Source organism: Parasteatoda tepidariorum, chromosome 1 (genome assembly GCF_982258835.1).
Source record: "Parasteatoda tepidariorum strain Cologne lab strain chromosome 1, Ptep-v5.0, whole genome shotgun sequence".
NCBI lineage: Eukaryota > Metazoa > Arthropoda > Arachnida > Araneae > Theridiidae > Parasteatoda > Parasteatoda tepidariorum.
The window spans coordinates 79,533,507-79,561,104 of NC_141755.1; the positions used below are offsets into that span (position 1 = coordinate 79,533,507).

The window sequence follows — 27,598 nt, forward strand, 5'->3', positions numbered from 1 at the left end:
CTAAATATTTAAAGTTATTAAAAACTCAGTATCTTACTTTAGGACAATGCAACTCAGAAGACATGAATGGCCAAAAAGCAATAGCCCAAAGAATGAAAGACAGTATTTCTCTTTTGAAGAAAGAAATAACCTAGATGAATCAATGATTTAATTTATGATTAGTGTTAAAGTAATTTATGGATACCAAATTTTAAGACAATGCCTAATAACTATGTATTAGATTCAAGTAATGAGAAATTATTAGCGACAAGCAACTAAAACATTGCACAATGTGAATAAAATGTCATAAAATTAATAAAGTCCTACCACAACACATGTGAAACTTTGGCAAGCAATAATAACAGCAAAAATAAATACTGTGTTCAAAAAAAAAAAAAAAAAAATCCGCAATGAAAGGAATATAAAAATATATTACAGTTTATTGTGTATTTTTTTACAATAACAAAAATATAATACTTTTGCAGTGCAGTGATTCTACAAAAATATAACAATAGAAAACTAATTCATCAAAAGGAAAAAAGTATCATAAATTCTTCCTAATCAGCATTCGAGCAGAATATTTAGCAAAATTTAAACACATCCAATGGGATATCTTTTTGCATCACATCAAGACTTAAATACTTTCTATACTAAATTTTTCTTCCTCTTCATACATAATATTGTCTTCATTATAGTAAAGGTCCTTAGTAAAGATATAGATCACCTTTAAAAGTGTGCATAGGATGGTAAGCCTTTTTTAATGTCGCTTATCAATGGGTCATACATAACAAAATAAGTGGTATATCAAAAGGAAAATTTCAAAATAACAGCAATTCAAGTAAAATGAAATTCAAACCAAAAACAATAATTTAAGTAGTAATTCAGCTTCAAATTTTTGAGAAAGTTTGACCCAAAAGTAAATTATATCATGTAGCTTATTTGAATTAAATATTAAAATCATTTTTATTAAGATTTTATAAGATAATGATTTTAATGAAATTTGATAATATATTATTGAAGATAAAAATAATGAAAACAATATAAATAAAAAAAGTCAAATTTTTAAGCATATATAGGCTTTTCTCAACAAGCTGTAATGACAAGAACATAATTAAATTTATATGACAATCATAGTGTCATTTCATTTAAAAAGTATTTCCTATAAATATGAAATCATCTATAAATATAAATAGAGAAATAATTTTTAATAAGAAATAATTTTAATAATTTTTAATTAAGAAATAATTTTTGTACATAATAATACGCATATCTATAATACTAATAAGAATACTTCTAAAAGTGAATTCTTACCAAAAATTCCATTCCAATTAAGCTGATAATTAAAAATCCAATGAATTTGTAGAATGTATTTCGACGTTCAAGATGCAATCTGGCAGAGTAAAATATTTCCAAGCTGCAAAAATAATATATTTATTATACACAAAAAGAACAATATAATAAGTTTAAACAAGTAGCATTTATTTTATAATGTTACATTAAAAAAAATACTGCAGACAAGCACAAGCAACATAAATTATCATAAATTGAAAATTTAAATTAAGTGGAAAGCTACCACAAATAAAAATATCCAGGAAGTTTTTTCTTAACAAGTAAAGGTACTATATATGTTTGTAAAAAGGTTATATTTTAATGGTAAATTGAATGCTACCTTTTCACCTTGAAGTGAATAAAACATTAACTTCGATGAATAGGTAATATTTAATAAATAGCTGCTATTTTATATACAAGAAGTCTTTTTTTTCTTTTGCAAAGATTATTGATAAAACAAAGATCTATTAAGTTTAGGTGGAAAGATCTAATCCATTGCATATTTAGGCTCACCTTTAAAGTAAATATAGGTTCTACAGGGTGTTCTAAATTAGCCTGACGGATTCAAAAACTTTACAAACAGTCAAAAAATTTAAAAAATAGCAATTTTTGCAGCAGATTCAAAGCACATTAAATTTTTTTCTGCTTACAGAAATACTTGTTTTAGTTCAAACTTTTTTAACAGATGAGAGTATACATACAAAACTTTTAAATTAAGAAGAGAAAAATTGAAAATCACATCATTTCTGAAACCTTTTAATGAATAAAAATTTATTTATAATATATTTGAAATGCCTCTTATTAACTGGATATAAAAGTCCTTAATTGGAGAACCAAATTAAAAAGCAATCAAATTAAAGAGATTGCAGTTTCATCTGATAGAAAATTTTTGAACTTAAACTACAACTCTAGATAAAAAAATTAAAAAAATCATGTCCCGTAACCTTAATTTTTTTTAAAAGTCAAGGCTGCTTTAACATTATATTTTTTTTGAAAGCTGCCAGTCTAATTAAGGATGGCTCGCACATAAATCAACACCATAAAACAAACATCTATTATAAAAACACATTTTGGAAATGAAACTTACTTCAAATTGACCATAAGCCAGATGAAAACAGGAATCAAGAAATAAATGTAGTACATGAAAGGAGAATTTTGAACTAAAAAAAGTACAATAAAGCAATTAAAGTACAAAAAATAATATCATATGGATAATAATAAAGAAGTGTTTCATTAGTTTAGGTAAACTATATATACTAACTAAATAAATAACTAAAATATTTTCATATTTTGAAACAAATTTCTATAAAAAAAAAACTTGTAGGTGTAGTTTATAATGAATTTTTAATCATTGTTGAAAAGAGAAAAAAATCATCAACCTTTAAAAACAGTTTTTGAAAACAAGAATATATTTATATTTAAATAATTTGTACATTTAAAATTTTTGTTTAACTTAAATATTATAAATTTTAATTGACTATTAAGAAAAAGAATCAAATATCATTTGTTTTATTAATATTTCAAGACCACTAATTATAAAAAAAATCAAGTTTTTTAAAAAATGTATATTTTTATCAGCATAATAAAGACAGCTATTATATCTATGTAATTTCAATCATTTTTTAAAAATAACAATAAGCAGGAAAAATTCATACCATACAGGAGGAAAAATATGAGAAATCCTATAAAACCATATGATAGAACACATTTGACAGTAAAGAAGTTTTCTTCCTCGTTTATAATACTTGATTCAATGGATTTGTGACCAAAGTTTGTATAATCTCTCATTAGCAGCACGATGACATAACTCATCCATCCAATAAAGCCAAGAAATATACTTATGCTAGAAGAAAAGATGTTATTTAGAAAACAGTCATTGAACTTTTGCTAGAATAACAAGTAGACCAGAAGTGTAAGTAAATGGTTAGAGAATACATTTTAAAATGTAAGGACATTAAGAGCGTTTTTTGTTTAATAAGTTTTGTTTAATACGTCAGTTTTAACCACTGGAGAGATGACTGGAGGTCTAGTTACAAGGGAAGACAAACCTATAAATTCTTTAAAGACCCTAGCATAAAGCACCTGCAGGCCAATTTTTACTTAAACCAGCTCCTTACTGGTCATGGACCTATCAACAAAAATATTTTAGGAAATCAGCTTCATGCAATAACTGTGGAGTGAGACAGGACATTAAACATCTAATTAAGCACTATCCAGGCACTTTGTGGAACCAGCATGAATAACTACGAAGAGGAACACCAATTCTTTGCTATATTGGGTTGCAGGAAAATTGTGATTCAAATTAATAAGACAAACCCTCGAGGACATTTTAGCCCCAGATCAATTGACCCCAGTCATGAACCCCAACAATAGAAGATGTCATCATCATTTTATACTGATCAACTTTTAGCCTACATTTTGAAATTTTATCTACTTGTGATTCTAGACTTCATCGACTACTATTCAGACTTTTACTTTTAGACATTTACAGATAGGACTTTTAGTTCTCATTGATTTTAGTTTTGAGATTTTATTTTCATCTCTTGTTTCCTTATTATTATAATCATTTAATTCTCGACATTTACACCGGCGCTTTTAGCTTTTATTGCTTTGAAAACACGTTTTTAATTGTCAATATTTTTAGTTAATTCACTTTTAACTGATCACTACCACTGTCATTTGGCAAAATTTTACTGTATTTTTAGTTTTTAGGGTAATTTTTTAATGTAATAATTTTACTTTTTATCTCCGTATATCTCCCTGGAGTGGGTTGGAGTTCTACCTATCTTAATATGTTTTATAATGAGAATTTATCATATTATCATACAAGGTATGTTCAAAAAGTTTGGTGAATGGCTCCATAGTAGAATAAGCAAGCTGGCTAGGATGTTGTGCACATGCATTATGAGACACGACAACTAGGACTACCATCGTTAAAATTATAATAGCCAAGTGAAATAAAGTTATTTTCAAATTAAATAAAACAGCAACAAAAATGAGTGGAATGTTACTTAAAGGGTACAGCACAGAAGTAATGAGTAAAAAGCGTGTTTTGGAGTAGTTTAAATGTAAAAGTGCTCTGAGAGATATCAAAAGCACTTGCTGATAGTTTCCAGGTTAACCAATGTTTGCTGTAGCTAATGATCCATCCTTAGTAAGCATGCACTTTTAAGCTTTTTGTAGCTTAGAAAGCATGCACTGTTAAATTAATTTTAAGTAGTTTTAGTTACTTAAATAGATTTAAACAAATTATATACATAATGTAAAATAAGATAATCTGTAAACTTTACTTATAAACACATATATGGTTGATTTCAATATTTAACTTGGCATATGCTACCAACTAATAATAGTATCTTATAAATAGTATCTTTGACAGCCCATTCATTCTGTAGAAGAATTAATTCACTTCAAAGTTAATATCATCATTGTCACATGCTAAATTAGTTTTCAATTTTTACATTTTTAATGAATTTTTATATTCTTTAAAAAGTGAATTTCTGATAAAGATGATATAGCTTATAAATGAAGCTATTAAAATGTCAGCATAACCCATTTATAAACAGTAAAGTATAGTAAAATCTCATAAAATGCTTTTTTAAAATGTCTTAATTCTGAACCTAAAAGCAAAAGTTTAAAATGATTATAATTTCACACCATTTGGGTATGGATTCAAAAATTATAGTAATGAAAAATTATATTTAGTAGTAATAAATAGCAAAATAAATTAGACGTAAAATTTAGTAGTAAAGTAATAATAAAATTTAGTAATAATAAAAATTAAAATAAACAAACAAAAGAGATTAGTTTCCAAAGCATATTTTGTGATAACTATAAAAAACTTCACCTTTTTTTTTATAATTTAAAAAGCGTTAAAATATACTGAATCTTTTTTAAAAATATGAATTAGAGAATTCTCTAAATAATACTTAATATTAACTTCAAAAATATTCAAGTAACAAAAATTTTAATTCTTTGCAGAAAAAATGAAAAATAAATAGCTAATGCCTTTCCATAATTTTCTGTAGATTAATCAATAACAATAAAATAAGTACTTACCAGAGTGCTATTCTGTCATGTCTTTGGTAATAATTTAACCCTTTTAGAGCCAATTCAATTAATTTTAAACCCACTTGAATCTGAGGAAGAAATAAATAAAATTATTTATTTGAATTATGATAATTAGTCTCTGTTGTGAAGTAAAGCTTGTGCACAGTGTGCAAAATAAAAAAGATAACTTTAATATCTTTTGATTGGATTTTTATTTTCTAAGATATAAATCTTAATTGTTAGAGAAATTAACCTTAAGTATGATAAAATATTTGTATACATGATATTTTAAGATAAGAAATCAGACAAAAAAAAAAAAAAAAAAAAAACATGTATAAATTCAAATTCTTAAGTCAAAATTATTAAACAGGAGGTAGGAAAAATAAATAACCATTACTACACTAATTCAAATTAGAACAGCGCACAAGGCAACTAAAACCAAATTCAAATTATATAAACTAGTAGCAATATAAAATTACTTAAAAATGATTTAAAATTTTTTTTAAAAAAATATTGTAAAAATAATATTAAAATAAAATTAATATTAAAAATCCCCTGATGAAGTGCTGCTCTGTGAACACACAATTTTATTTATCTCAAATCTTATAGATCTCAAAAATATACGCCTACGCGTTTTACCCTTATCTCGCCCCCACTCCACTTTGCATCTCTGTCAGAGAGGCAAGCATTCGTTCACTCAAGAAATTCGAACAAGGAAGTTCACTTGCCAGCTCTCTCCTGAGCTACCTTTCATTGTTTACGTCTATTGCAGCAGTCATAATAATTTTCTTCGTGTACATAGTTAATTTGTTTTATTAAGTTTTGTTTAATAAATGTTAAATCAAACCACTACAGTCCACTTTCTATTACATACAATGCACAACATGCTTTCTCTAAATATAGATATTTTTTATTCCATGAATTTGGATTATATCTTAATGTGTGAAAATATAATTATTAAATCAATAGTTCATTTTAAAAGAAAATTTGTTAAGTAATATCCTTAACAAATTAAGTTAAAAGTTATTACTTACTTAAAAGTATGCCTTTTTTATTGAATTAATTAAATGTACCTCCTCATAAAGGAAAAAGTAAAGTTAAATTAGGATAAAAAGATTATTTGTAACATTTCCTGGAATTACACAAATACAAGATAATAAGTTTCAACACTAGCTAGAAAAAAGATTAAGCTAGAAAAGGATATGTAAATTATTTTGCAATTATGCAAAAAGTATTAGATAATTATTAAGTTAAAAACTAAAAAGTAATCTTTCCCTCCTCAATTAGATATTAGAATTTACTAAGTTAAGTTAATCATCAGTAAAAATAAAAAGGTATAAGCAAATGAGAATTTAGAAAAAATAGATAATTAATCTTGCAATAATAAATGGTATTAGATAATTGAAAGTTAAACCACGTCAATAAAATGCTTTGGGTTGTTTGTTAAAACTAATAAAATATAAATACTGAAAAAAAACTAATGTGAAAAATTAAGTGAAAATGACATAGTTCAACTTTAAGAAATAAAGCTTACAACATCCTTATATCGATTTTGCTTCAAAAGAGTGTCCACCATTGCCATAAGTTCTCCCTATAAGAATAAAAAATAAAGGTTTATATAATAGTATAATAAAAATAAAAATGAGATATCTTTATGGAAATAGTTACCTGACGAGCAGTCGAAAGATCTCTAAAAGAAAAATTTAATCATTTATTAGTAAATAATGAAATCATAAGAATGAAAATTAATAACTTATAAAAATAATTTATATATATAAAAAAAAAAAAATTAAATAATAAAAAAAATAAAAAAACGTTTTTTAAACAGAGATATTAACAGATATGAATAATATACATGAAAGCGCAAGGATTGTTCATAGAAATATTTTTAGTACTACTCATTATATATAAAGCGGCTGAAATTGCATTTGATTTTCAAGTATTGAAAATTGAATGAGCAGCTGAGTTTTAAAAAAATATTTGTTGAATGTTTGCATTGAAATGTTTCTGAGTAACTCAAATTTTAGATATACAAGGAAATCCAAGGTTGAGGTAAAATGAAGTAAGTCAATAACTAGTGTTATATCATCAAAAAATTGATAAATTAAAAAGATATATGCTGGCATGGTGGTATATGTAGGAATCAATATAGAGTTTCATAAAAATTAAAACACTTTTAAAAAAAATCAGTGATATTTGTTAAAATTAGTTACAAGAGTCAGAAAAATTGTTTTCAGAAGGTTTTTTGAAAATTTAGATTTTGTGTTCGCAGAAAATTTATTATTTTATCTAAGCTTGGATATCAATATTGATGGAAATTAAAAACAATAAAACATCTAATTAATTTGCTTGAAGTAAGTATAAATACAAAGTTGAAATTGGGTAGTTTTTTATTTGATTAAAATTATTACGATCTTTCTATTGAAATTCGTAAGAAAACCAGAGTTTCAGTTAGAATATTTATGAAAAAATTAATAAATAATAAAAAAATGCAAAAATGAACAAGACATTTTTGCTTTTTAGCTAGAGCATTGCACTAGATTCCATTAAAAAAAAAAAGAAGAAAAAAAACATGAAAAAATTATGAAACGAATCACATTACACCTTTCTTAAAATTCTCATGCCTGTTAAGCAGACATGGAGGAATGCTAATTAAATTAGAGAAATACCGAGAATTCCTTGTCATAAACAAAAATGAAATTAGCAAGAAAAAATATAACAATTCTAAATTCTACACAACAAGAAAGCTTGTTAAGTAAAATTTTAAAATTTATTTGCAAATATAGTAGAAGATCTGTATAATACAATTCTATAATAAACTAAATTTTTCCATAAAGTGTATAATTTTGTGTGTAAACAATAAGAATTGCAGTTAAGAAATCTCTATAACTGGGCTTAACTTTTAACATTATTTACTAATAGGTAACAATTTCAAAAATCTAAGCAGATTAAAATTGATAAATATTTTTGTTATTAGTTATAATGCTCTAGAAAATGTAAATTTTTTTCTCTAAATAATAAATACTTAATTTTGTGTTTTTAAGTATTTGTAACTAAATATTATTTAAAAGTCTTTTAAGATTGATCTGTTCAAAACAAATATTAGCATGTTTAGTAGGTAAGTTTAAAGATATGTGAAAAAATGATCTGTATATAACACAAAACTTTATGCAAAGCTTCACATTTTAAGGTTTGCATTATGAAACTTAAAAGTCTTTTAAATAAAACGTGAAGCTTTGTGTTATAAAGATCTCCTACTGTAAAAATTAAAAAAAAAAAAATTCTAGAATAGTATATGAATTTATATTCATAAGCCTTATAGTATTTGAACAGTTTGCAAAACTTATCTGTTTTGAGGTATCATAAAAATTTATAGTCACAGTATCTATAATATTATTACTAATACTAAGCATCACCAGCATCAATATTTGTTATGATTTTCTTATGACCCCCAAAACATCTAAGTATCTATTTTGATCAAGAACTTTTAAACTTAGATAACAACTCACTTAAAGCTCCAAAAGAATAATGGTATTGTATTTTCTTTCTTCAACTGCATCTGTCTTTGATAATTAGCAAGAATTTGACGAGCATTTGTTAATAAAGAGAGGGCTTTATGAGGCCACTCTGTGTCTAAATATTCAACAGGTAAGATTCCCTAAAAGCATAAAACAGACATAAGAAAACAATTGAAATTCATAAATGTTTGTATTCATAAATGATGAAACAGACAGGGCAGAAACTTTCAATGCTTAAAAATAAATATTCATGAATAACGATTGGGAAAATTTTGATCATTTCAGATTAAGAATAAAAATATTTCAATACAATTCTGTTATGAGCAATCCATCATCAAGTTTGTATAGACTTTTTTTAATGATACAGAAAAAGCTCAGATTTTAATTCTTTTAAAAATCTAAAAACAATAATTTAAAATAAAAGAAACATATTTAAAATGCTTTTTAAACAAAGACGTTGAACCAATAAATGCAATAATCATGGGTTCGTCTAGGTTTTTCTGTGAGGTACCTATTTTGTGAAAATTTATACATAATTTGTGAAAATTAAAAATCATATTAAAAAATCGACACAAAAATATGGTTAAAACATTGATTTATCATTTCTTACGAGACACAAAAATAAAATTTGAAGAAAAAGTATTTTGTGAAACTACCGTTTTTTCCTAAAGTTGAATTTGTGAAGGTACCTCTAAATGGTAGTAAATTTGGCTTGGACAGACCCCTGATAATAAAGTACTAGCTTAGTTGTACAACTACTTTATTTTAAGAATATGAACTTATGTAAATTGAGTCAAAATTCTAAATCAAATAAAATCTGAAATGTTTCTCTGAAATAGAGACAAATATTAGATTCTCAATTCAGTTAAATTTACATGTCTAATCAATTAGTAAATTAAATAGCAATATGAAAAAAAATTTTTTTTTTTGTTGATCAAGTATTTTTAAGACTAACACAAACTGCAAGAGTATTTAATAAAATAATAACTCACCAATGAGTTAATAGGGAAAGGAATTCCAATTAAAGTGGAAATCAAAGGAGCAATATCCACTTGATTGATATCGATTCTTTTAATCTGGGCAAGTTTCCATTCTGAAATAGGGGACATAAAATTTTGTTCTACATTTTAATTTAACAATCAAAACAAGTAATGTAATTGAAAATTTTCACTCTACTATAACATGCACATATACATAAAAGTACATAAACATCTAAATTAGCTACTTTTTCAATTACGCTCCTTAACCGCTATTGTGCAAAAGAGCATGTGGAAGTGTAACATCTTTAAAATGATATGTCAAAGATGTGAATCGAACATATCTGTTAATATAGATATGTTCCATAAAAAAATTTCATTTTAAAACTTGACGTCATATTTTTTTAATGATAAATCGTCATATGAAAAAAAATTTTATTGCTTATTTTTAAATTATGATCAACTATTTAACAAAAATGCACTTTTAATTTTACTCGCAATTAAAAAGAAAAAAAACTGATAGACAGCATTAAATATTTTATGTGATATAAATTTTGTTACTTTAGAAGTCATAGTGTCGAAAAAAATATAGTTATGAAAATCATGAATATCAGGATAAAAAGCAATAAATCAGGACAATTAAGGAAAAAATATTTTTCATCAGGACAGCTACAAAGCCTACAATATGACAGTTTACAAAAGAAGAACTCTAATTCGATCTTCGTGAGCAGTCATTCAAATCCAAACCTGTTATAATTCAGGAAATTGTATATCCAACTTTAACTTAAATTGTGTTATAATGGGTTTATTATGGGTTATCCATGTGGAATTCATGAGAATTATGACAATGCGAAAAAATAAAAGCTTAGTTACTTTCAATCAAGCAGTTCAATAAAAAAAATTTCTGGGCCAAATAATAATTGAGAAATATCAAATACATTATTGTTAAACTTATAGTTAACTTAAATATGTCAAAATTAAATATAACAGAGTGAAGGTGCAATATTATCAACCTTCAGACAATCCATCATGATAAATATCTTTGCCTTCACCCATAGGACCTCTGATTCCAGATCCCCATGCAACAAAAGGTGTGTAGGTTTCTTGAGTATCACCTGAACCATGAGAACCTGAAAAATATCAAAATAAGTTACAAAACAATTATAACATCGAGAAATACTTGTAACAATGCTACAGGGAAGAAACAGCTATCAATACCAATTAAATAAGAACAATGTTGAATTCATTAATTTATTACAAAGTTTTATTTTTCTATCAAACTAAACACTTAAAATAATACTAAATTTTAAAGCAAAAAATAGCGTGAATAAAGCACAAATGAAAGTATGTAAATTGGAAATAGCAAAGTTGCATTTGACATTTAGGTACTGAGGAAGGTTCTTGTTTATCGAACTGAAACTATAGTATTGTCAATTTATGTACTTTTATTTGTGCTTCATCCATATGGTTTTTAATTTAGTCTACATAGCACAAAGCATGCCCTTTCCTGCGTTGAATACTTAATTATGTTAAATGAAAATAATTTCAAGGTAAAAACTAGTAACATTTTTTAAACAAGAACAATATTTCATATTTCGAACAGCAGTTCCAAAATTCCAAATTAATTATTAATTATAAATGAACAGATAGATAACAATTTGATCATGATCAGAAACTTCATGCTTCAGGAGCCCGAAACATGTTGACCATTCTTCCGTTTTAATTATTTTAATTTTCAAGTACATAATATCGCTTCAGCGTTCTTAGAATTATTAATTGCAGGTATAATACTGTTTAATGCTCATATGATAATAATACTATTTAATTTGACGTTTTAATTGAACAGTATTATTATTTCTACAAATTTGTTAAAAACCATTTATTATATCTTTGCACTTTCTGTTTACAGAAAACTAACAAGGGATATACAATTATTAATTTTAATAAAATAAATCAGAAAACAAAAAAGTAAAAGATAATTTGTATATATATATGAGGTAATAAATAAGGAACGAAAAACGGAAATTTAAGAAGATTTATTTATATACATATTGGCATATTTAAAGTTTAAAAGTTAGTGACTGTTTTTAAATGGCTGAACAGGTTTTCTTTATTATAATGCTCAATTCTAAGAAATTATTCATCAGAAAAATTTTATACAACATAAATAACTTAGAGAAATATTATATAACTTACCCCAATCAGTCATTCCATGATCTGATGTGAACACATAAGCAGTTCTGCCATCATTAAAATAGCTGTCAATCAAGCCGACACATTTTTCAATCCCAGAATCCACTACTTTAATATTTCTTATATATTCTCTATAAAAAATAAATAAATAATACAACTTCAAATTTTTTTAGATTCCTTATTCATTTAGACAATGCATAGTTTGTAATGAAGAAAATATGAAAATGATAGTAGAGTAGAAGTAATTTCTACATAAATTTAGAGAAACACAATTAACAACAACAAAAAGTATAATAAAATAAGCATCTTCCTAAAAATATATGCTTTATTTTTAGTGCAACATTAACATACACTGCAAAATTAAAAGTATCACTATATTGCAAGAAATAATCAGTTTTTTTTAATAAATATTAGGACAAAGAAATAACTTTATATACAAATAATAATAATTGTATTCAATCCCAGTTAACTACCATTAAAGCAATTTTATTTGCTAAGATTTCAAAACAAAAATTTTTCAGTAGTTTGATTTTCTCAACTGATGACAATTTAAAAATTTTTTAGAAATATATTGCTTTAAATTTTAGAATTATCAAGAAATTTTAAAACTGAAACAATATATTTCAGTTACAGAAATTTATAACTGTGAGAGCAAATTTTACAGTTGGGCAAGACTCAAAAGTTTACTTAAAGGTGGTATTAGTACAGATTTTTTTCCGCACATATGGTTAATTTTTGAGTGATTAGATCATTTTATAACATCATAAAAACAACAATTTAAACAACCGAGTTGTAGTTGATGCTCAACATAACAATCCCTTTACCTCCAAACAGACGTTTCATAATAATGAGGGGTCATTGTATAGTAAATGAAAGAAAAAAAAAAGATAAATATTTTCTCATAAAAGTAAATTAACAGTTAAACAAAATATAATGCACAGCTATTAATTTCCAGGACTGGTGGACCGGTTTAGTAACTCCTGAAAACGTTAAATAACATACCCATTTAATAAGTTTTCAAAGTAATCTTTAGCTGTCTTAGAAAATCTTCATTCTTAAACTTTTTTTTTGTGCATATTTTTGGTGTTGGAGGTAATGAAAATGAAACAATTCCCACTTTAAAAAATTTCTGGTACAATTTTTCTTCTTTTCATTTCCGAAACTGGAAAATTTATAAACGGAACAAGATTTAAAAATGTTGAAAGCATTAAAGGAACCCCAATGGATGGTGTTTTCAGCAGAAATGTAAACAATAACAATCTCGAGCTGTATGCCTGCTGTAGTTCCGGTTAGAAAGTTTGCAGCTGCTTACTACATGCTATTCTGCGAGGCGATATTTTCAAACGGATAATTTTGTTTTCAATAAAAGAAATAAATTAGATAATTTTTGACCTCAAATCTGCCGTATTTCATAAGATATTAATGTTATTAAGTAATTTCGGTGAGTTTAAAGTGAAAATTTGTTTTAGTTATTTATAGATATAGAGTTAAAAAAGGTGACATGGTTGCTAGATTTTGAACAACTAGCTTTTTGGCAGTCCTGATTTGGCCTCTTTCCATTTGTTTATTATTGTTTGTTCGTGTTGCAAGCTGTGCACCATCTTACGCTAGTGCTAACACACACACAAAAGTATTGTCAGCATTCTAAACACAAGTAATCAAATACCACGTTTGCAAGAATCTCAAAACACAATGATGCCAAATGGCTTTAAAATACAACGGAAACAGTAACCCGGAAATTTAGGTGGCATCGAGCTTGCATCGTTCCATAGTGTTGAAAACACCATCCATATTAGAGATGAAGAGCATTTTGAAACAGAACCTTAAATAGAAGTGCATTGCAGCAGGTGGAGGTTACTTCAAAACAATTTAAATGGAAATGTAATTTAAATAATATTTTCAAGAGCTGTCTGATTAGTTTTGAAAGTAAATAGCTGTACCATGTGATAAAAATGTATGTAACTGATAAATAAGTTGAAGAAGGAAAATGAGGTAGCTTTGCTTCAAACTTACTGGGAACCAGGCTTATATGAATGACCACTAATATCCATTCCCAGCAGATGCAAGAAAAAGATTATTTTATCTTGAGCCAACATGCTTCTCAATGCTGAATCAGTTTTTGACCTTTCCAAAAATTCCTAAACAAAGAAGACACATATTTTATAATATTGTCTTTCTGACAAAAGTGCATAGCAATAATAACAAAAATAGTGACTTAGAATTTATAATAAGAAGCACAGGTAGTTCAGATTTGACAGAAAAATTAATAATTACTATGTTAGAGAAAGAGACTCTTTGAATTTCCAGCTGCAGAGTTCTTTTAAAGAAAGCATCCATCCAAAATTTCATTAATTTTTCAAATTCTAAAGTATAACATTAATTTCAGATTCAAGTTACTTTTAGTTTCATTCTAAAAGTAAATAAAAAATTTTTTTACTTTCCTCAAAATTAAATAATAATTTTTTAATTTTCACTTTTCAAAATGTAATTTTAAATTAAAAGCTTTATAATCATATTGTTTTCTTTTACTTTATCAGTATATAATTTGTTAACAATGCTTCATTTTTAGTTAAAAAAAATTTCAAAAATATAAAATTTTTTTACTTTTAATTAGAATGAAATAATGCAGGCTAGTTAGATGAACATAGATTTTCTAAAATTAATTATTAAATTAGTTTTTTGTTTTTATCTATTGGGTTTTCTTTTATTTTTTTGTGATTGTGTTTTTTTGTGTCTTAATTTTCCCTGCTTGTAATTTTTTCAATACTTAACTTAAATTTATGTCAAATTTGAATAAAATTAGAAATTGTAATATTGCTTATAACCTCTCCTATCGATAAATTAAAATCTTAAATATATGGAAAAATTTTTTTTTTTAAAAATTTCAATGTATTGTTTTTTTTATTTTTAATTATCATTATTTCAGTTTTAAATTTTAGCGATTACATTTATATTTGAGTTAGTTTATTTTTGCTTTCTAAAAGTTTTTATTTCAAATGTAATATTTTTAAAATTTTTTAAAATATTAACAAAGTAAAAATTATAACACATAAATTAATATTAATATAAATGATTTAGTTTTTTTTCTATTATCCTATAAAAATTTTGAAATTTTTTAAAAGCTTCAAATTTTGACTTTATTTTTAAGACATTACTTTTTAAGACCTTCATCACATAAATTTTAATTTTTAAGTTTTATTTATTCAATAAGTCTCAAAATAAATTTTTTTGGGTTATATATTAGGTGTACCGGAAATTAATATATTTATTACATTAAATTGTACAATATATTTTAAATAGTTTTTTTGTTTTAATTAATGATAGAAATGTCCACATTATCAGAAATCTTTGGCTTATCCAGCCTACAAAATTTAAATGTTGGATTGATGAAAATAATTTGTATTCTTGAGCAAAATATTAGGAAGAGGTATTTTTGAAATGTTACAGTGATCAGAATACATGGAAATTTGATTGTGTAAAGTCGGTTAATTATGATGGGTGATTAAAATAGTCCTACCTTTATTCATTCAATTTTACATGATTATTCAAACAAAGAAATGTACTAATGTTTATTATATATATTTAGCAGTTAATTCACATAATCAAGTAAGAACATTTGTATACATCTGAATAATCCAATGAGCATACTTTTGAGCAATATTAAGTTCTTTGCAATATTTTGTTCATGTCTTGTATTTTGCTGTGTTAAAATATAAATCAAAACAAAATGATATAATTTATTATCCAAATTTTTTGATCCTTATGAAATAAATAAATTTCAAAATATAAATAGGTAAGATTTATAATTGTATGCAAACAATACTTCTTACATTTCAGAATACCAGGCATAAATGATAAGTAGGTAAAAATGTAAATGCATATAGATATCTATTATTTTGATTGCTCTTCTGGAATTTCTTAGGGTAGGACATTTTTTTTTTTTTTTTTTTGCTCTATGGAATTTAAATAAAAATACATTATATATGTAGTGTGTACCACATTTTTATAAAAAAAATAAATAAATAAAATTTGTAGATTAACTTATTTTTAAAATTATGAATAAAATTTATTTTACTTTGCATACATTTATTATTATCCTTAAAGTAGGGAGGCGCCAAGAATATTTTTGCTTATAATTGAAAATTAGCACAGACTGGTCCTGATTTGATAACTCTCTGCATAACATTTTTTAGTACTGTTCTAGATGAGATCCTTAGTTATCAACTGTATAAAATTTAGATCAATAACGATAAACAAAATTGCTTAAAACACAACAGGATTTATATATATATATACATGAAGATATATAGATATGATAAAGAAAAGATAAGAAGATATATGTATATATATAGATACATCTGTACACAAACAAATGTAATTGTATTTCATTACTAGATGGCTTCATTTTCAATAAAAAATAAAATAAAAAAACACTTTCAAAACATTTAGTTACCAGTTTACAAACCTCAAGTTTTTTAAAAACCCATTCATCTAGGTGATGTGGAGTTGCAGAAGCAAAATCTTCTTCAGCTGGAGAATACATATCGATGAGAACATTTTTCTTTTTTCCTAAAATAAACAATTTAATTAAAAAATAAAATTAGAAAGAATTTAAGAAGATACAGGTTAGTTTAATTGAAACAAGGAAATTATTAATCTGAAATGAATATTATTTTAAACATTTCTCGTGTTTAAATATAATATTTCAACGAAATTCATATAATTAACTTAAGTTTTGATTGTTCCAGTAATTAATTGAGTTACAGTGAAAAACCATATTTCTGCCTAACTAAAAGCATTTTCAAAACAAATTTATTGATTTAGATGAAATTAGATAGAACCCTCCTTACTCTTTTGTAAAACAGTATTGTAGATTCATCCAGCTTTTATTCAACACATTATATCTGGCCGACTTTGAATGAAATATTTCATATTTATTTTCAACTATTTTTATAAATTACACAGGGTACTTATTTGCTAGTTACCAGATGCAAATTCCGACGTCCAAGTGGCAACCAAATTATAAAAGTTTTAAGAAGGAAGATAAAATTACAACTAAGCTTAATTAATTATCTTAGACCTGCTAGCAACAACCATTATATATCTAGTTTTAAATAATAATCGCCCATTTTAATAATTGATTGATGTAAAAAAAAAAAAAACTTTCATTAGAAGCATTGCCTGAAATTCTACAAACATTTTACACTTCCAATTTCAAAAGAAATTGTTAGGTCATGAATTCAAACCTATGCCATATGATCAAGTCATTGATTTTAATTCACTGATAAAGAGAAATGTACATTTATGCAAGTAAGAATATTAAAATTAAATAAATACAATTATATTTTGAGGATTTTTTTGTATACATACCTTTACTAAACATTGGCAAAATATCTGGACTTCCCCAGGCCCACGTATACCTGCTCTCATTGAAGACTGAGTCGAATTCAACAGGATTTTCCTTCCATCCTTTGGTAACAGCACTGACATCCTCATAAATTCCAGCAATAAGAGCCACATGGCCAGGACGAGATTCGGTTGGAACACGTGTGTGAGATATACCCCAAGCTCCAACATTAGTTATTATTTCTCTGAAACAAAAAAGGATATTTAATAACAAGCATTAAAAAATTTCTTTCTTTCTTGTAGTATGCTTTTGGGTCAAAATAAAAGAGTTTTTTTACGAAATTCTGAAAATCTGGAGAAAAAAAAATACAGTCTTACATTTTTTAAGCTGTAGAAAGCAAAACTTAGCTTTGGATAAAGAGATACCTTTACTTTACTCTTTCAAATGAGATTTATAGTAAATTTTTTAATAAAGAAAATATAAATAACGTGAGGAGCTCATGGTATACACCTTGTTTTCATACATATTATTTATTTTACATTCACCCAACACAAAAATGTCACAGAGTGGGTGGTTTATTACTTAAATTTAAAATTTCAATAGCATCTCTTTTTTTTCACCTTCTACGGTTTTACAACATTATCAAACTTGAAACAATATTGGTTCTATACATTCAGGTCCTAGTTCTGACAGTTTTTCTGTCAGCTTCTTTTAGTAGTTTTTTGTGCTATTTAGGATAGAAAACCTTCTTTCAAATATAGCAGTTGACATGGATACTGTCCTTTATAAAGTGGAGTTTGATGAGGCAACTGATCTATTGGTGTTTCGAGCAGAGGAAAAAAATTTTAATTTTAATGCTGCTTTTTTTTTTTTTTAAAAAAAATTAAAGGATGAAAATATACCTGACTAATTTTTTTAGGAGTACTTTCAATTTTCAATGTGTGATCACATATTTTTTTGATAACAAAAATTTAATATAATTTAAATTTTTGCTAGTAAAAACTTGAATGTAGTTGGCACATACAGGTACCATAACTAAAACTCTACAGTATTATGTATGGAATTAATTTAAAAAAAAGTAAACAGGTCATGCTAACAAGAGGTTACAATTTTTAAGTTCACCCCAATTTAGTATTGTTTATTTGATTATTTTTAATTTCTCATGCTCTACTGACTGGTTCAGTGGTCGGAAGAAGCGCACTACAAGTTTTGAAACTACTGTAGTCATTACCTTTTTTTGTTGTGTAGTGCGATACTTTTTTAAAAAAAGTAGTGTAGTGAGAGGTGCAATACAAAAAACAGTAGTTTTTAGCAATTCCTGGCAACTACTTTTAATGTTAGTTTAGAAAAGAATCACGGTTCTATCATAACAAATGTTTCGAATTTGATGGCTTCGTAGGTACATCAATGAAAATGAACCTGCACTTATGAGCTTCAACAGAAATTACGTTTTTAAAATCACATAACGTATAACTAATATTTAAAGTAGCTTTTACGAAAAATAGATAATTAATAACTTTGGTCACACTTTCACATTCGAATGCACACTCATGTTATTTCAAAGAAACTTAATGTATTTTCGATGTGCACTTAATTTTGAAGGAAATAAAAAAGCATCAAACAATTAAAAAATCCCAATTATTTGATAATTTTGCATTTCTTAAATTATATATTTGTTGTCACAAATAGCATAAGGAGTTGAAGGCTAAATGAAAAAATTTGAAAATTTTTTTTTGGAATAACAAGCTTGTTCTTGTAAGCATCAATAAGTATTTCTTAATTATTCCCTTACATTTAATGTAAGTCAATTTCTTATTCAAAACTATTTTAAACGTAGGTGTAAATTAAGTTCTCCAGCAAAGTTAGTCTCCTTAAAGTAGTTACTAAAATACCGAAAACTTTTTAGTCCCTACAATAAAAAAAAAGTAGTTATAATTAACAACGTTTGAAACGGAGTAGTTGCAGCAACTACAAAAATAATGTAGTTTTTCCGATTACTGACCTGGAGATTATTTTTGCGCAAGCAACTACTCGGAGACTTTTCCAAACAGAATAGCAAAGCTCACGTCATAGAAACATGAGGTTTTTAAATCAGATTTATACAAGAGAGTAAAAACATTGTTTATTAAATTTAAATCATGCTTATACAATTAAGCACTATTAAGCAAATGATGTTAAATTAATATGAAGTTTTAGAAAAAGAAACTATATCAACAATTCATTTAATCATTGACACATTTATTTCTACCTTAAAAATGGAGAGTTAGTATCACCAGCATTATTGAGTTCAAAAAATTTATCTGCCCTGAGACCGTCAGCAACAAAGAGAACAAGCCTTTTAGCAGGAGGTGAAAGAGGTGTAGAATATGGGGTCATACCATGGATAATGGGGGATTTAAAATAGATATCAAATACTGAATATAAGAATATAGTATGGAAGACAATTGCTAAAATACCAAAGAGTATCATTTTGATACTATGAAACTAGTTATTCCATAAACATAAAGAAAAATTATTCACACAAAAGTAATTTAAATGTTTTAAGACATAATCTTCGATCAACAAGTCTTTCCTTTCTTTAGATAGATAAATGTTAGTATTTCCAAAAAATTCACGCGTGTTTTCGATTTCTCCAGTTGTCAGCAAGCAGCCGAATTTATTAAATTCATTTCAATTTTTAGTTGGCATCCAAAAATTTAAAAAGCAAGGAAACTTTTCGGAAAATTCGCTTGAGGAAAAGGGTAGGAAAATTTTCTAAATTAATATATTTTTCTTACAAAAATATTTTCTTTATAAATAATAAGGAAAAATCAAGAAATGTTTACATTTATGACTTTCGGAAATATAATATTCAGGTTAACATAAGCAAGAAATTTAAACTTCAAAGAATCTCTGAGGCAACCAGAAGTAAGAATCACATTCGTTCGTAATTATCAACTGAAAGAATATTTTGGTTGTGTTTGAGGAGTATTTGATAAAAATTTGCATTTGAAAGTTGTACTATAAAGAACGAAAACTTTTTATACCGTATTAGAATTCAATATCGTCGATCTTAGTATCTGTCAAAATAGGTTAAATAATAACAAAGTTTGTGCTTCATTGAAGACATTTAGTGACCCGCAAATTAATTGATTAATATTTCTTTTAAACATTGTAACTATATATTTCTATTAAGAATGCATTGTATAAAAGACATTAGTGATTTTGAAGCCTTACTTAAATATCCTTTCGAACCCAAGAAAATAATTTATTCCATAAAGAGTGGCTATTTTCACGAAGGGAATAAATATTGCAAAGTTGGAGAGAAGCAACTTTCGATTGATATTGATGATGAGAGTCTACTTCATAGATCGTTCCAAGAATTTCCTTGTGGTAAAGATAGTTGTCGTGCTGTATTTTCCTCTATTCATGATTATGAAATTCATTACAACAGTGTACATCACATTGTGTGTATGGAATGTAAACGGAATTTTCCATCGTATAATTTGCTTGACGCACACATAATTGAAAAACATGATTCTTATCACGAAGCTGCTGCATGCAAAAGTGTTGCTCTGTATGACTGTTTTGTTGAGGGTTGTGACCACAAATTTTCTTCAATTGAAATGCGCAATGAACATATAATTGGAGTGCACAAATACCCACCCGATTTTAAATTCCAATCCTTGAAGAACTCAAAAAGGAATTTCGAAGCTATGGACGTGTCTCAAAGTGATGAACTTGGAACTTCTACTAATACAAAAGCTAAGGCTTCTGGGTCAAAGAAAGTGCCTCATTTCATATGTTTTGGACAGGGTTCTCAAAGAGCTTTTAATAAAAAGAACAAAAAACCTTACGTACGTGATATTTCTATGAAAGAATTAGGAGATGCCTTATAGAATAAATTGAAATGTTAACTGTTTTCTTAAATAAATTTCTGATATATAATTTATTTCTAATTGTTGTATTGTATCATGCTGCGTAGCGTTTTTTAAATGTGCTTATCTTTGATTTACGTTTTTTAAAAGTCCTTAAAGGTTCTTTTTTTTATTCAGGATTTGTAAAAAGTGCTTAATTTTCTATCTTTTTGAAAAAAGATTTTTTGTCGTTCTAATATCTATCTAATATAATATCTATCGTTTCCCTACAATATCTATCAGAAACTATTTATTCTATCGTGATTATGTAAAGTTTTTGGAAACGTTTTGGAATTTTATTTATACTATGTTTATAAATTAAGAACTTTAAATGGTGAGAAAAAAAATTTCTTACTGCACAGATCCTAATTATGATTTTTATTGTTGTTGTTGGAAAGTGCTTGTTTTTTGTTGAAAAATCTGGCTATGCACCCTGTGTATTATTCAACATTATTAAAATTTGAGATACTATTCCATTTTTAAAAAGCCTGAAAAATTGAAAAACTATTATTAATACCGATAATGTTTAATTAAATGTTATAATAGGTACATAATATACTAATTTTGGTATTTTTCGGTTAGCCGGGTGCAAGATAATTCGTATATGTATATATATTTTTTGCTTTTTTTCATTTTATTTTTTGTGAATATTTTTCTTTATTCTGCGTTTAAAAAAATAAATTTAAAAAAAAAGGTAAAATACTAAAAAAAGTTGGTTGACGTCTACATTTTTTGGTGACTTTTAGTTTGCGTCTGGCTAACCGAAAAGTACCTTGATTTTTTTTGCTGTTTATATTTTAAAACTAACTTATTTTCTGATGGGTTTGTCGGGTTATTTTCATCTCAGTAACTGTCCACACCATTGCTAAGACGCTAAAGGAATTTTTACTTGTAAAGTTTAAACATAAAATATGTAATGGTTTGCTTGGGAGTGGCTGCAAATATTACGCTTTGAGTTATAGCCATTCTGTGATGTGTTTTTTAGTTTATTGCAAAATTTCTTCTGTTTTTTTTTTTTTTTTTTAACAGTTGGTGACTTTTTTGGTAGATAAGGAAATCTTCTAGGATTTGCTTTGAATCTTATATAATTTATATTTCATAATGTTCCATCGATAGATGACTTCAAACATGCCGATCTGATGACATCTCCAATCAAATTCTTAAGCTTGCTTACTTTAGAATTTTTTATTTACTCATTTATAGTGAACACGTCATATGTCACCGAGGGATAGAGTTGCCAGATGCAACATTATAGCTTGAAATTTTGCATTTGTTTTAAGTTTAGAGTTAATTATATATTAGTTTATTTTGGTTAGATTGTCTTTGCATAGACTTTATGCATATCAGGCTGCATATAAATAAACCTTACCTCATACATGCTGTTTCTGTCACCATTGTTTTTATGTGTTATTGTGAATGTCTTTATTTGTCTTGCATCCATCATTGGAATAAGTTTATAAGTTAACAATGTTTGATGTTATGTCATTTATTCTTCATTGTATCGCATTCCTCATTAAAAATATGTTAAAATCTTTGAAGTTTTCATCAGTCTCCACTGTCCATCAAATGAACCTATGCTGTCTTCTTAGCATGCTCTATCCCAGCTGTTTTTTTTCACATTTGAAAAAAGTGCAATTCGAGTTAATGCTACTTCTTCACATTGGTATGTCATGAATTTTATGATTTATACATACAGGGGTCGATCCAGACATTTTGTAAAAGCTCCTGTTTTTTAAAATTGTGAAAAAACTACTCATAATTTGTGAACATAAAATAAGCGTTAAGTCACATTCTTTCAACCATGGTCCTGCTTTTGTGAATTTGTGCAAATAGGGTCTTGTTATTGCAAAAATTGCTAAAAACCTTTTTAAAAAGTTTTTAAATGTAAAAAGATTCTGCTCTACAATTGCTGTTATTTTAGTCTACACTGCTCAACACAGAATATTCATTTCGGACAAATAATGGAAACAAAATCACTCACATTTTTAATAATTCCAATTGACATATTTTAAATAACACAACTTAGTTATGTATCAATTTTAATGTGTTAAGCATTAAGTAAATTTAAACAATTCTTAAATTTATAATATTTTATTTGAAAAATTGCCAGAAATAAATTTTTATTTACATAATATTCTATTAATTAATTTTATGAATAAATATAAACTGGTCAATTATTTATTTACAAAAAAAAAATAATAATTTAGTATCAATAAGAATGTGCACACGGATGTGTGTAAATATAGAAATATATTTTCTTGTGGAATTTAAACTTACGGAAACTTGGAAAACTTAGTTCGTTTCGAACCGTCTTTCTCTCCCTCGGGAAGGGTTTATTCGATTAACAAAACAATAATGAAGATAAACAAATTTGTGAAGGGTCCGTTTTTATGAAAAGATATTTTGTGAAGGGTCTGTTATTCTTCTAAACAGACCTCTGACATATATGACCAGAGATGATTGTGCTAACCGCGATCCAGAAGTTTCAAGAAATAATCAATCACATTTATGTATAAAAATCCTTGTATATTTTATTTAAAAATATAAGAACTGGAATTTATACTTGGCATCTCTTTCATTTGTAAATATTTTTTTGGTCGAATAATAAATGTGATTAGCTATAAAAGTAAACTTATACATAATTATTCATTTAAATTATGCTGCATATAATTTATTTGAAATTTCATATTTTAAAAATATCAATGATTTAAATTTATAAAGACAATTTTTTGAAATGGGTTATTAATGATTTTTTTCGAGACATTTTCAGGATTTTTGAATTGGGCTCATAATTACCCCTGCATGACTCTTTAAAACTATACTTATCTAGACTAATTTTTTTCCCCATGAATTTAATGAGTCATTATTATGTGTTGTAATATAGTTAATAGTTTTTAAACACAATATGTAAAATTGATATATTTTTGTTCAGCTTTGATTTCACCAAGCACTTGACTCAATGGCTCTACAACAATGAAAATTTACTTTACAAGTTGACTGATACTAAATTTTAAAGTAATTTTTTTGTAGCATAGTTAACACAGTGATTGTCAGATTAATTTTGGTCTAGCAGACAGACAAGGCCATATTCAAGGTGGAAAACTGTCACAGGGCATGGAACTGCTAAGGTGCCTTTGTCAAAAAATATTGTGTGTTTCATGTAATTTTCTAAAAGATTACAGAGAATCCTCTGATACTTCTACGAGAAAATATAAAAACTACAATTTTGTTTTAAGGCTCTTCAAAATATGAAATTAAGATTTGTTAATCAATGAGGAAGGGATCTGCGATAAACTTCAGCCTGGCTTCAGCTTAGCTAAGTCAGCTGGAATAGAAATTCCAGTTGTTTTGAGATGGGCATCATTTTGATATTACTAGAACATTTCACCAGGTACAATAATTGTAAAATAAACTGGACTTTGAACCAAAATTTAAAGTGGGAGATAAGTATTTAGCTGTAGTAGCTAGAGTCTTTCATCTGAAATACACTTGTTTATGACCTAGGACATGCAAAATAAAAACACACTTTCGATGTTAAAAATTTTGAAGTCATTTCTGAAATATTCTATATCTGATTAAATTGCTGTATTTTCTTACAAGGAAATAAATTTATCGGAAAAATATGTTTAAAATCAACTCACTGAGAAACAAGAATGAATTTTTATTTCATTACTTTTATCATGATATAGCATTTATTAAATATTTCATATAGCTATTAATGCTTAATTATTTATAGATATAATTCAAGAATTATATAAAAAATAGTTTATTATTTAAAATTTTTCATATTTTAACTGACACATTGAAAATTTATAGATAGTTATCAGTTTTAAAACCCTATTCAAAAAAGTTTTATGGCGGTCCCACTGACCAACATAACATATAAACAATTCAAATTTAAACAAAGACTTAATAATCACATGGTTATATGTTTAAACACTGGAAAATCATTTTATAAATGGTCTTAACTCTTTCCCTAACACGCATGGATAAAATTTTCAACAAAAAGTGCTTAACTCGCACTGTGTATTATAGTTTAAACCTGACTAAACCGTCTTGGCTATCAGCTTGAATAAGTAACTCTGTATTTTGGAATTTTAATGTTATAATTTTTTTTAAGCTTATTGAAATTAGTTTGGAAAGTTATAAAATTTCTTTTGTAGAAAATACTTTTTTCTCATTAAATAGTTTTATCCAATTAACTTCTGGTTAGAAAGTAGGATGTCATAGGCTGTGCACCCCTACTACAACATAAATATGAGGGTTCGAAAATTAATCTGGGTCAAAATATGAGATGATTCAAGCTTTTTTAATTTTTTGCAATTTTAACCTTTCAAGTTTAAATCAAAACCAATTTTGAAATGGTTTCTGTACCATTAAGCATTTACACATTTTAATGTTTTTTCTTTCACCACTGAAACATTTATGCTACAGCTCGTTGTAGGCCAGTAAGCAAGGGTGATTGTGAGTCCAAGTCAAAATTCCGGAAAATTTCTTAAATAAAAAAAAAAAGAAGAAAAAAAAAGTTTAAATCGGAAACTTAGAAAAAAATTTAACAAGGTTTTTTCCTTTTTTTCAATATTTCTTAGTTTACTTAAAATATATTTAAAATTTTACACATACCTATGATGACCTGGAGAAGTAATTGAAATTCACAAATATGTCTTTCTTTCTTGAGTTTGTGATTATAATAACTATTTATTGATAAAAAATTAATATTAATCTTGAATATAAGCTTATAAAGTATCTGGCTTTCCCCTACAAACTAATAAAATAAACTGTGTTTATAAGTTCCACCTTTGAAAATTTGACCTCCGGATCACAGTTAGCGAAAAATCCGGAAATCCGGATTTTTTCCGGAGCACAATCAGCCCTGCAGTAAGGTTAAGGCTCCACAATTTTGTGGCCAACGTCATGATTGTGACAAATGTGGTCAGCATTGAGCGACAGCAGGCTGCTTTTACTTCCCAGACAAGCTAATGCCCACTCATACGAAGCTGGATGGGCTTCAAGCCGCCATTGGGGATCAAACAGCAGTTCTTCACTAAGACAGTTCTGTACCTTAATCACTGAGCCTGAGCAATCGTAGTTCATTGTTTCATCACTAAAAGTATGATTTAGGGATGCAAGGAACATTTAGCCCAAAAACAAAACTTCAAAAACATACCGTTTTTTTTGTTGACAGATTTGGATTGCTGATCCTCAAAATATAGGAGGTAACCACAATTTGGGAAATATGGTTCGAATAATTTGGTCAGGAAAGCAATTCTAAGTTTGGAGCCTTTAATGTTAATTTTACCTTTTGCATATTTCTCTATATCTCAAATTTTTTTGCGTGCAATTATAAAATTTGTTTGTTCAAAAACAATTTGTAATAATTATTATATTTAACATAGTTGAAAAAATTTCTAATTGTCAGGTATACAAATTTTGACATTTAAAATAATGTAATTTTATAAGTCAAAATATGAACAAAATCAATAGTTCCTGAGAAATCAAATTTTAAAGAAGTCTTCTAATTAAAATTCAATTTCTCAGGAACTGTTAAAACATTTCGTTCAAGTTTTGACACATAAAATTACATTCTTTAAAATAATGTAAAAATTTGTATACATTGCAATTCAAAAGTTTTTTTGACAATATAAAATAAAGTAATAAGGAAAAATTATTTTCTGCGTGAAATGATCTGGATAAATGAATTTTATGACTGTAAGAACATAATTCATCAATTCTCTTAAAATTTTTTCCAGATATGGCTAAATATGCGAAACATTAAATTAACATTAAGGTGTATCAACTTTGAATAGCTCTCCTGAACAAACTATTCAGATATTTTCCAGATTGTAGCAACCTCTTAGATTTTGAGAGCCAGAAATCAAATTCCATTTAAAAAAAAAACTATGTTTATTCATAGAAAGTACATTTTTGTGACTGATTCTTAACTTTAATATTCTCTGCACAAACTAATTAGCATATTTGAGGTTACCCCCTCAAATCATTAAGATTGAGTTTATGTAAGTAGAGATCCAATCATTAAATCAAGTTATTCAGGGTGGTTTTATTATTTTTTTTTTTGAGCACTGCACAATAAAAATATTTATTAAATTTGTTATAACATTTTATTTCTATAATAACGAATTTAACATGATTTTATTTAATGTGCAATACATGAAAAATTGTATAAAATAATTGTATTTTAAATTAAAAAAATGTAAGACAGGAAAATATTTAAGGGAAAGGTTATTTATAAAAGAAATATTTGTTCCATTTCAATTAAGAGAATTAAAGGAATAATTTTCAGGAAATTAT

At 26.2% G+C, this 27,598-nt stretch overlaps 2 protein-coding genes across 2 annotated transcripts in view; one reads left to right on the forward strand and one right to left on the reverse strand.

Annotated features, from left to right (window-relative positions):
- Nucleotides 1-20,058, reverse strand: part of LOC107441714 (Phosphatidylinositol glycan anchor biosynthesis class N) — a 32,862-nt gene extending 12,804 nt beyond the window's left edge. The window contains 15 exon segments of the mRNA XM_043047734.3: nucleotides 38-130; nucleotides 1,291-1,393; nucleotides 2,396-2,468; nucleotides 2,964-3,151; nucleotides 5,368-5,447; nucleotides 6,893-6,949; nucleotides 7,027-7,048; nucleotides 8,868-9,016; nucleotides 9,869-9,969; nucleotides 10,867-10,983; nucleotides 12,050-12,177; nucleotides 14,060-14,184; nucleotides 16,512-16,615; nucleotides 17,417-17,637; nucleotides 19,642-20,058. Of these exon segments, the coding sequence (XP_042903668.2) occupies nucleotides 38-130; nucleotides 1,291-1,393; nucleotides 2,396-2,468; nucleotides 2,964-3,151; nucleotides 5,368-5,447; nucleotides 6,893-6,949; nucleotides 7,027-7,048; nucleotides 8,868-9,016; nucleotides 9,869-9,969; nucleotides 10,867-10,983; nucleotides 12,050-12,177; nucleotides 14,060-14,184; nucleotides 16,512-16,615; nucleotides 17,417-17,637; nucleotides 19,642-19,862 (1,782 nt within the window). The 5' untranslated portion in view covers nucleotides 19,863-20,058.
- Nucleotides 20,059-20,295: 237 nt separating this feature from the next.
- On the forward strand, nucleotides 20,296-22,823 carry l(2)k10201 (zinc finger protein 511 lethal (2) k10201). The gene has a single exon (XM_016055109.5). It carries the CDS (start codon nucleotides 20,570-20,572, stop codon nucleotides 21,269-21,271), a length of 702 nt encoding a protein of 233 aa, XP_015910595.1. The 5' UTR covers nucleotides 20,296-20,569; the 3' UTR covers nucleotides 21,272-22,823.
- The last annotated feature ends 4,775 nt before the right edge of the window (nucleotides 22,824-27,598 follow it).